The following is an 11,196-nucleotide window of genomic DNA, read 5'->3' on the forward strand; positions in this document are numbered from 1 at the left end:
TCTCTCTCTCTCTCTCTCTCTCTCTCTCTCTCTCTCTCTCTCTCTCTCTCTCTCTCTCTACCTATCGTCCTATATAGTTGCTCTGGAATGCACAGCAATTCTGGAAGCTGGGGCTTTAGGAGGAGGCAGGAGTTGAAGCTTGGGGACATGAAGTCCTACAGCAGTAGGACAGACAGGACACAGAGGTGGGGCATGGTGCTCTCTCTCAGTCTCTCCTTCCCAGCACTTAGCCCCTTCGATGCCAGCTGCCCACCAGGGCTAGAGGTCACTGTTCCCAGAACCAGCTCCCCACACCATCCTGCTCCACAACGACAGGAGAAATCCTCCAAAAGTGGCCAACGTACCACCCTCTTCATCCCCTCCTGGCCAAGAGGCCCATGCCTGCTGCCCACCCCGTGGCCCACAGGAAGGCACGCACCAAGATCCCCAAACTGCGATGCCAAAGTTGCCCCCCAAAGCGGCTACTTCCTCTGACACACAAAAACTGGGTCTCTCTGCCACCCACTCCCAATCTGTGCACTATGGGGTGCCCTGAAGCAAGGCAGGGAGCCAGTGTCACACTGTACCCTGAAACACTGAAGCAGCAAGGGTGGCCAGGCAGACCGGAAAGCATCAAATCCTCCCAAGGAGCACATCAGGCTCTGGACAAGGTTGTCTCTCTAACCTGACAGCCATAAACCCAGAACTGGCTCTAACCCATAGCTACAACCACAGGTCCCTGGGAGACCAACACCCTGACCCCACAGGGCCATCAGAGCCCCTGAGAGAGAATGCCAAAGCCCGGAACAAGGATGACAGCCAAGAAGAGGAGAAGGGCTAATGTCACAGCCACTTACTTTTCTTGCCTTGCTTTTTCTTTCTTTGGTCTGCAAAGGGTAGAGAAGGAGAGGAAAATAAAACAAGGGTTAAGATGGAGCCAGCGATAACACTACTAAAGGTGAACATCTAACACTACACGTGTAACACAGAAACATATTTTTAACCTTTTCATGTGTTACAGTTAACTCATCTAATCTGTCTAACAATGCCATGAGGCATTGTGCCCATATAACAGATTTGAGGACTGACACACAACAAAGTCAAAAGCCCTAAGGTGGCTGGGGGAGGCAGGGAGAGACAGCGCCACCTCCAGCCCGTCCTCACCTGCAGTCACACTTGCTATGCTGGAGAAAACTCATCTCCCCGATGTGCTGCCCCTGGTGGGGCTTGATCCGCATGATCTGCAGGAAGGAAGCAGACCAGAGGTCAGTGACCCAGCCAGCCATACCCAGATGGGACACCCGGGGCTCCTGTCACTTGGTGCCCAGGGGTTCTAAGAGCAGGGATGGGTGATGGAGGCCGGGGACCAGGGCTCTGGTAGAAGAGAGCCAAGGCCACCAGGCTCCCCCAACCCTGCTGGCCTCAAGGAGCCCCTGCTCCTCTTGAGGGAGGTGTGGCTTCGAGGGTTGGCCAGGCTGGGAATTCGGGTCGTGGTTCTTACCATCCCCACCCCTTCCCTCTTGTCACCCCTGCTCAGCTCACCCTGATCCCTCTGCAAGAGCCACCCACCCCACACCTCAGAACTGACCCCTCACTCTCACCCTGGCTGGGCTAAGATGCACCCATAACCAGATAGCACCCAAACAGGTCCCTCCAGCTTCCCAAACACCCCCTGCCCCCATCTCTGACCACAGAGGCCCTGAGATCTCTCCAGGGAGGAGAAGGGCCTTTGTGTCAGGATCAGGCTCCTCCTGAACCTTCTAGAAGCAAAGGCCAGGGAGAAGGCAGGCGGCTGGACTTCATGGAAATGCAGGTGTCTTCTTTGCAAATCAGCTCAGACCCCACACACTTCCCCATCCCAGCCCAACGCAGGCAGGGGCTGGGCAGGGCGAGTCAAGATGTCCTACTCAAAATGTCCCAGAAAATGGCTTGATCCCCTACGCCAAAGTCCAACACCCCTCCCTATGCCCCTGCCCCACTCCTACAGGGACCCACCTGCATGGTGATGTTGAACTCCTCGGTGGGCACACACTCCAGACTCTCGTCATTACAGCAGCCCCCACAGCGCATCAGGGGCACACAGGACGGCTTGAAGATGTACTCGATCTCATCGGGGTACTCCTGGAAGATGTCCACCAGCGTCTCAATCGGACGGCAGTAGCTACGCTTGTAGACATCCATGAACTTCACCACTACAGGGAGAGGTGACACATGAGCCCAGGGCATGACAAAAAAAGGTGGCCAGCTCCTATCTATAGATCCCACGAGTTGTCAAGACCCAGGGGAGATAGCCTGTCACACGTGATACCTGCCTCACTGTGAGAGCCCACGGAGTTCAAGGAGTATGGATGTACCTGCTGGGAGCACCCGAGGTTCACCCAACCTTTGTCAGCCTGGTCTTGCTTTCCTACAAGCTTCTACAACTTAACACCAATCAGGCCAGCAAATGTTTATTGAGCACTTACTACAGCTGGCACTGCACCACACTACACATGGGTCATCTCCCACAGTCTCCTCCCGTACCTGTTACCAAATGCCACTGGGACCCAATTCTACAGTGGGAGCTAGAGGTAAGAGAGGCCCTACTGTTTGCAAGCAGCAGAGCTGGAAAGAGCTCTGATGCCCAAGCCTTCTCAAGCCTATGTCACACACAGGACTCAGAAGGTAACTTGCCCCAGGCCAGTCCCCTCCCCAGATGAGAGCTGACAAGGTATCAGCAGGTAGCAGTGGGCGGGCCCCCAGTGCAGGCCCTGCCAGCTACCAATAACTCCGCCCAAGAGGGCAAACCACTTGCATCATGGAAAAAACTGCGGCCGCAGAGCATTTCTAGAAGCTGATCTGGAGGGAGACCAGGGAGAAGACAGTTTCCCAGGCTGACTGCAGTGCCTGGGGTGCACTGGAGCATGAATGGGTAATTCTGGGCCACTGGGGCGGGGTTAAATACACATAGGACTCCAGCGGGATGGACTTGTGCCCCATCTGCCCCTCTCCAGCACACCCCACCACCACCACTCCAACCCCAGCTATTCTGAGGTGAGTGAGATGAGTTCCGCAGCACGGGAGGAAAGAGATGGCCCAGCCAATGGGCAGGCCAGGCTCCAGCCATGACTCTGTGTGGCCCTGGGTCAGTCCTACCCCTCTCTGGGCCTCTGCTCACATGTATGAGTGGATTACCCTGATCTTTAAAAACACACAGTAACAGAGGCTGAAACCTGAGAGTTTCTCTCCCATTTCCAGCCCCGAAAACAACTGGTCTCTCCCCATTCTGGGTGACACGGTGTGGAACTTCGCCAGGTCACCTTGAGTGCCCATCCCATAGACTGCCAGCTCCCGCCCCCACCCTGACTCTGCTTCTCAAAGGTGAAGGAAGATGAGACCCAGGGGTGCAGTGCAATATGCTGAGTGTGGACAAGCGGGAGGACTATGGAGAAGGTGGCAAGAAGCCACAAGTGTCAAAAGGGAAAGAACAGAGAGGAGGAGCCCAAGACAGTCTCCGCTTCCCCAAGGGCTCTACTTCTCTACATGGCTAATGGGCACAAAATGTTTCCCTACCCGAAGAGGTTAAGGTAAAGCATAAACAGAAAACAGTAATTGGACCAGAGGTCTGAAAAACGCATTTCTAAAAGCTAACTCTATATTGAGCCAGATGGTTCATACAGAATTTTTAAACTGACCCCTCACCATGAGTGGGACAGAGGCAGCGCAGGGTTGGGCTCAACCCAGGAGGGGACAGCAAAGACCTGGCCTGGGCAACAGGGCTGATGCTCAAGGGACAAAATCCCAGAATCCATCGGGCCAGATGATGAGGGTGACCCCCACCAGAAGGCCCCACAGCCTGGCCTTCCAGGACACAGTGCTCCTCTACACAGGGCAAGTGGACATACACACTCCAACACGGGGCTTCCGTGGTTTTCCTTATTTATGGCAGACAAGCTTTTCTCCAGCAAACAAAGATCATTTGTCTTATTTTTCCCAGACCACAGAGACCACTGGGAAGCCAGAGAGGGTGGGTGGTGGTGCACTAGGAGCAGCCCCCCCACACACAGTGGCACCAGCCAGGAGGTGGCAGCAGGCCAGGCCCTGGGCCAAGACAAGGGCTCCTGGGGTAGGGAAGAAGGCAGACCAGGCCAGCTACTTTAGACACCCTGGATTTGGGTCAGGGAAATCGTGCTGGACAAAGACCCCCAGGGTCAGCTCTTCCTCAGAGGAGAGGAAAGGGGAGTGGCCCAGGGCTGGAGCAGAGGCCACACTCAGTTGCAGACCAGAGCCAGGGCGTCCCCAGAGAAATCAGAAGATCCCGGTGCTCCAAACCACATCGGAACAAAAGGCAGGCGACTCAGGGTTGGGCAGGAGGCGGGGCGCCCGGGAGCCACAGCCAGCCCTCTGCTGGCCTCGGAGGGAAGTTCACAGCACCCAAAGCCACCGGCTGGGGCTTTCTCCACCCCTAAAGGGACTCAAGCTGAAGTAGAGGTGGGAGTTCCCATCCAAAGCCCTGAACATCCATCCTCTTTCTTGGGGGAGGTGGACCTTCACATCTGGAATCCCTGAATGCTACCTGTCTACACTCTCAGCTCGTGCTACAAATAAAACATAACTGGAAACAGAAGACAAAAAGCAACAAGTCCTATTTCTAACAGAGACTGCAGCACAGATGAGACTTCAGGAAGGGGAAGGGTTAAAAGCTCATGGAGCCCACCCCTCTTTCTGACTCGAACCCCACCTTTCTTACTCCTCCTCCCATGGATCTACAAAGGAAGAACTGGGCCCTGGGGTGCCAGGGGATCCCATCCAAGAGCCAGGGACTCACCTTCACGCGGTTTCTGCTCTCCTTCCGCCATGGGCGCTGCCTGGGACCACTAGGGACAAAACAAAGAGCAAGGCGTTGGCATACCATGGGTATAGGGATGCAAAGCCCAACTATGGCCCCTCCTCCCTCAGGGCTATCCTTCCAGGCACAGCCTCTGCCTTCTCCACCGCACCTGAGTCAAGTGGGGACCGGCCAGGGGTCTTTACAAGGCTTTGAGCGCGCCAAACTGCTCCAACTCTGAACCCACAGAAGTTAAAGACTAACCAGAAAGAGGGGGGTGCTCATAATGCAGGAGGCAAACACAGAATCATGTTGCTGTCCCTGTCCCCTGCTCACACTACCCTCTTCTCATTCTCACTGGCCCCCGGGGTTCCCTGGTCGAAAGCTATGGGTATTAAGGTCAAACAGGAGGACAAATTTGGATGGGGACAGAAAGGAAGGACTGGGGGCGAGAAAAACAACGTGGTGACCTTCTCCTGCTGACATGACAAATACCAGGGTGAGCTGGTGCTGGGGGTGTGGAGGACAGAGGCACCGCCACCCTCCCCCAGCAATGCTCTTCAGTCCCAAGAACACTCAGTGTCCCCACAGGTTGTGTGGAGGGTGAAGACAGGCAGGAGGCCCTGGCTCACCCTGCACTCCTCTCCCCGGAGCTGGGCTCATTTCCAAAGCCCCTGTAGCCTCTCACTCCCTCTCCCCTGGGTACCTTCCCTAAATACATCCAGGGAAGCCTTTCCTTCCACAGTGCACTCAGCCCCAACCCTCCCCAGAAGCTGTGAAGGTCAAGGAGCCAGCCCTGTGGACCCAAGAGCAGACAGCAAAGGCTTCCAGTGCGTCCTGGACGTCCAATTCCCCCAGTCTCCCTCCCCACCTGCTCTTCTAGCTAGCTATCCAGACCCCAGGGTCAGCTGGGCAGGGGCCCACCATGTCTGTTTCTCCCCTTCCCACAATGCACCCTCAACACACGTGGGGGGGCAGGGCCCCCAGCCCTGCCCCATGGCCAAGGTCAGAGGAAACCCCTCTCCAAGGAAGATGGCCTTTCCCAGCCTCCCAGCTGGACAGACCTTCATGAGAGTCCATTCAGAGACCCCTGATTGTGCACCCCAGCCTCCACACACCCGCATAATACCCCTGACATTCTCCCTGAACCCCTACTTCAAAGAGAAAAGTGGTCAGAATCTTCAGGCCCCTCCAAGACCAGGGGTACAGGAGGGGCAGTATTGGGCAGGGAGGGGCCAGGTGCCCTTCTCTGGGGGCCTCTGAAGGTCACACTGGGACCAGGCAGCTACTCCTCCCCCTCCTCCCCACTTGGAGGCCAGGAGCCAAGGCCTTTGTGCCGGTGTCTGAGGAACCCCGGTGGCGGCAGGGACCCCTGCCCACTGCCTTCCTTTTGCCTCCTCTATAAGAGGACACCGGTGGGCGGAGAGAGGCTGGACGAGAGGAGCTGAGCAGGACCCCTTAGGTAGCTTTGAGAGGCAAGTTGTGAGCAAGTCTGTAGTTCAAAAAAACCACCTGCTCCAACGCTGGATTTTGCTAGGACAAAGTGTGTGTGCATGGCTCGGGGAGCTGGAGGATGAGTTCGTGCTGCCTGGGTCGCAGCAGGTTCCCCTAACACAAAAAGGGTAAAGGGTAAAGTGGGGCAATGACAATCTCCGAGCCTCCCTTTGCCCGCCCTCATAAAAGCGGCAGTACAGCTCTCTGGGAGCTGCTGGGGGTCAGGGGGTGGCACGGATCGCCAAGTTGGGACTTTAGGTAGAGTTAGCACAAAGCACAGGGTGGGCTCTGGCCCACAGACTTCTGACAGTTACCATCCTTTCCCAGACTCTGGGTCAGAGGGTTGTTCCGTTCCTCTTGGTGAAAACCACCAGGCTGGCAAGGTTTCCCTTCACTCGAGGGAGAAAAGGGGTAAGGGGCTCAGGACGTTGCTGCCAGCACAAGGCGGCGGTCGGGGCTGGGGACGACAGAAGGGACGGGGAAGGCTCCCCAGGTCCCTGGCCGGGGCTCCCTCGAAAGGTCACCTTCCGGCGGAGGCCTGGCGGGGGAGGGGCGCCACCCGCCGCCCGGGGCTCCCCGCTCCTCCGCGGCCGCGGCTCGGGAACACGAGGCCGGCCAGGCCCGGGCTGATGTAATCGGCCCCGCGCCGCGCGCGCCCGGCCGGGCGGGGGAGGGCGGGCATCGCGCGGGACGCGAGCGGTGACGGGCGGGGTGGCCCGGCGCGGGTGGGCCGGACGGCGGGGGGTCCTGCTAGGATGCATCCTGAAACTTTTCCCAAACTCGCATCGAGGGCTACAGAGCCCAATGCAGTGACAGCAACCCCCTCTCCCGCGCCCTACCCCCTCCGCGCGCTCTGCCCTCCCGGGTCCAAGGTCCGAGCACCCCCTGGCCCGCGCGCTCCGGACCCCGCCCCGCCGCTCGAACTCCCACCTCGGGGACCCGCGGCTGGGCGCAAACTTCGGTCGCCCCAGCCGCGCCAGCCCAGCCCCCTCGCCGCCTCCCTGGCTCCCGCCCTCGCCAAGCGGCCCGAATCGTACGTGCGGCGACTCCAGTGGGTGGGCAGGGCCCGCGTGGGCGGCCAGGCTCCCGTGCCCTCCCACTCAGCGCTCGCCCCCTCCCCCTACACACTCGGCGACCGCGAGGGACGCTGTGCGCCCGGAGCCAGGAACCCGCGTGGGGCGCGAAGTCTCCACGCGCGCGCACGGCCCGGCCAGAAAAGGGCCCGGGGGGCATGGCAGCTTACCTTGGCATGGTGGAGGTAGAGCAGCAAGGCCAGGATCCAGTGCACCCAGGAGAGCAGAAAGTTCATGGTGTCGGAGGCCCGGCCGCGGCCGGCTGGGCGCGCGCTCGCTCTGCGGCTCAGGTTGCGGGGCAGCCCGCTCTCCTGCACGCCTCGGCGGGCTCTGCTTCCTGCCGGGGCCTGGGGCGCGCGCGCGGCCGGGGCACTGTCTGCACACTCGGCCGCCTCACCCGTCCATGGGCCCGGCCCCTGAGAGCCGAGCGCCCGCCGCGGCTCCTGCTCCGCCTCCGCCGCCTCCTCGCCTTCCGCCTCCCCCTGCTCCGGCAGCGGCTCCTCGCAGCCCGTGCTCGCTCTCTTGCCGGCTGCGCTCAGGTCGGCGGCGCGGGCGCGGACCACGGCTCCTCCGGGGCGAGAGCCGCCCAGAAGTTGCGCGAAAAGTTTCAGCGCGGTGCTGTGCGCCCCGACCCCCTCCACGCCGCCTCCGCGCGCGGGATCCGGGGGGCGGACGATGGACGCCGGGCCGGGGGCGGCGTCGGTCTGTCCGTCCGTGGGTGCGCGGTCCCGGGAAGGCGCCCCACACGCCTCGTTCGGCAGTCACCCGAAAGCAGGTCACTGGCTGCGCCCGGTGCCCCGCGCGGCTCGCTGTGGCCGCGGCGCGCTCTCGCTCTTCCTCGACTTCTCTCCGGAGCTCTCGCCGCCTCTCTTCTCTCGGCCGCTTTCCAAAATCCGAAGTGATTTGGAGAAGCAAAGAAGCGATCTCCCCAAAACGTCGGCCCGATTTCAAGCGGGGAATGGGGGCAAAAAATAAATTAAAATAGGAAACAATACAGTTTTCTTTAAACAATGTTTAAGGAGGAAAAAGGAGAGGGGTTAAACCCCTAGGGGGAAACAACGAAGCTCAGATCCCAGTGCGGAGGCCCTGGCTGTTGACTCCGCTGGCCCGTCTGCCGCGCCGCCGCCGGCTCCGTGCCCCGCGCGCGGCCTTCCCGCAGCCCGGCTGCCCCAAACCTCTGCGCTCCTGCCTCCTCCAGCCGACTGAAAAAAGGGCCGGATCCGCCCATTCTGAGGCCACGCCCCGGGGCCGGGCCGCCTGAGCCTCTCCCCCTCCCCGCCGGCACCGCCTTCCCCCCAGGGACACGCGGCGAAGTCTGGGCCGCGAGCCCATTGCTGCGAAGGGGAAGCGCGCCCCCTACTAGGGTTCGCGCCCGAGAGTCGCCCATGCGCCCCCTGATACGCTGCTCAGAGACACGCACGGCCGTGGACTGAGGGCAGAAAAGTGGGGTTATGTGCGGACAGGGCCTGAGCGCGGTTCCCGCTTTGCTGGGAATATTGGAGGGGGCGGGGAGAGGGACGTGAATCTGTTGGAATCCTGGAGTGACCCCTCGCTTCTCCCCCTGCACACACGCACACGCACGCACACGCGCCCTCGCTCACGCAGACGCGGCTCGCCCAAGTTCACGAGCTCCCTGTGGTGGCCGAGCGCCCCCTAGTGACCGCCGTCTGCACTCCTCGTGGGCTCCTAAGGGAGACCCTGCTTGGATTAGGACTGGAAGCAGTGCGCTCCCGCAGCCCCAATCTCTGACCTCACCCCCAAACCCCCAAACCCCACCCCGCCAAGGGCTGCGTGCTTGGGACTGGAATGGCCCCTTGGGCAGAAGTCCAGTGCTGCGTGCAGGAGGGCCCATGGGCTTATCTGAAGCCCTTATCTGGCCTACAGACAACAGAGGAGCTGGGGTGAATGGGGTCTTTAGGAGCTGTCCAGGGAAGCTTCCCCGGGGAGGAGAATTTGGCAGCGAGTTTGTGGCGCTGAGAACGGGAAGCTGTGTGGTTCTGGGGTTAGTCAGCGACACGGCGGGGAAGAGGACCTGTTGGAGCCCACGTATGCACTGCGGAGTCTGGCAAAGCCCCTGGCAGAGGCAGCTGGACAGACAGAGGCCCTTGTTCCTGCTCGTCCATCCCCCTCCCCCCCAGATGTTGCCAGGGAGCCAAAGCCAGGGGCTGGTGGGGGCGGAGGAAGGCCTGGGCTGTAGTAATGATTCAAAGCTACCCCCAGCACTCAGGAACGTCGGCAGGCCGGCTGCCCAGAGCTCCCACCAGGCGGGGCGCCAAGCCTTATGCGCCCCAGCCCTGGCTCAGCTCACTTCTGAACAGAACTGGGGGATCTCTCCAACCCCCACCCCCACTCTGTGCCTTCAGGAGCCCTTGCTTCTCCTCCAGGGTCCCTCCTTTCCCGCCCCTCCCATACCTCCAAACTCCCTTCCCCTCTGATGCCCCATGTATGTCTCTCCTAAGTGCTCCCCAAGGCCCCCCACCCCACCCTTGGATATAGGACCCAGCCTTGGAAAATTCCTGGTTGGGCTTTGGCCCAGCTGCTGCTTCCAGACTCCCCCAGGGAACAGGGGGTGGGGGAGTTGGTACCTGTGGGAAGAGAGGGACCAACAAGTGTCATTGCCCACACAGATTTAACTGGGCAACCTGGGGCTCAGGTAGGTCCAGCTAAGACAGAGAAAGCAGCAATTTCTCTGCACACCTAGAATGGTCTGAGGAGATTACTTAGTTGTCCTCCTCTCTCTGTAGATGGTGCTGTGGCTTATGGGGCCACGAGATTACCTCCAAGATACCCCAATTCCTGGCTAGGTGTTCAGAAGGTCCTAGGAGGAAAAGGACTGGCTTCCAACACCCCATCCCAACCTTTCCATCCCTCAGGTTCTGGCCCTGCCTGCACCCCTGGCCCAGACCCCCTTCCCTGCTGGCCCTGCTGCAAGCTGACAAGTGGGTTATGGAAGGGATTACCCATATATTTTTCTTCCTCAGCCTCCAGCACCCAGAATTCCTCCTACATCTCTACTTGGGACAGGACAGGAGCTCCAGGCATCCACGGTTCACTCCTGCCCCTGCCTTGCATCTTCTGTCCCTAGAGAGGAAATGGCATAAAGAGGAGGTTCAGGACAGAACCCCAAAGCTAGGAGGGACAGCCATCCACAGTAATGTCACAGCCCCAGCATCCCGGCTCAGCCTCGGTGCACACAACGAGGTGTTCCAACAAGCCATTCTCAGCTCCTGCTGTGGACTGTGTCCTGGGAACAAGGGTGATGACGGTGCAGAATTCTCAAGAGCCAGCAAGGCCTGCAACCTGGCCTAAGGGCTTTGAGCAACCTGCACCAGGGTGGGGACGGGCCTCCCACCTCCACCCTGCACTCCAGAGACATGACCTGGAAGTGAGTCAGAGAAGGGGTCAACTCTGGACCCCATGGTCTATGGTGCCACTGGCTTTCACAACAAGACTCTTGGGTAGGCCCGCCAATGATCATGTTGCCACCAAATTAAAACCTCAAGTCCCTGGATGTTCAAATAATGGAGAAAGAAGCAAAACCACAGTTCTAAGACCACATGGTGTATCCTCAAGCATGCGCTGTGTGTAGGGGTCAGTTCCCCTGAACAAGCTTCCAGCCACTCATCCTTTGTCCCCATGTCACTGCAGGGTGGGGGCCATCAGGGCAGGCTGTCTCCCCAAAGAATGCTACATACCCCCAGAGAGAGTGTAAACAAGCCCACGGTTACCCCTAAATTGAGGGAGGATGAAAACAAGAGCCCCTTAGACAGAGGCTTTGCCGGGTCCCCATCTCTGGGCTAGATAGTCACAGCCAGTGGCTCTGGAAGAGCCCAGAAGGCACCA

The 11,196-nt window shown here is 59.7% G+C and overlaps 1 protein-coding gene across 3 annotated transcripts in view; it reads right to left on the reverse strand.

Annotated features, from left to right (window-relative positions):
• Vegfa (vascular endothelial growth factor A) overlaps positions 1-7,681 on the reverse strand; it is an 11,923-nt gene extending 4,242 nt beyond the window's left edge. Inside the window, exons 1-5 of one of the 3 annotated variants that reach the window (XM_023719552.1) lie at positions 7,524-7,681; positions 4,787-4,835; positions 1,975-2,171; positions 1,144-1,220; positions 833-866 (exon numbers count right to left, since the gene is read on the reverse strand). In XM_023719552.1, the coding sequence (XP_023575320.1) occupies positions 833-866; positions 1,144-1,220; positions 1,975-2,171; positions 4,787-4,835; positions 7,524-7,589 (423 nt within the window). In that variant the 5' untranslated portion in view covers positions 7,590-7,681. Of the gene's footprint in view, positions 1-832; positions 867-1,143; positions 2,172-4,786; positions 4,836-7,523 lie in introns of those variants that run through there. The other 2 variants (XM_023719557.1, XM_004624110.3) reach the window with 2 other exon arrangements.
• Positions 7,682-11,196: the final 3,515 nt, after the last annotated feature.

The sequence above is a fragment of the Octodon degus genome, unplaced genomic scaffold, assembly GCF_000260255.1.
Source record: "Octodon degus isolate 3935 unplaced genomic scaffold, OctDeg1.0 scaffold00005, whole genome shotgun sequence".
NCBI lineage: Eukaryota > Metazoa > Chordata > Mammalia > Rodentia > Octodontidae > Octodon > Octodon degus.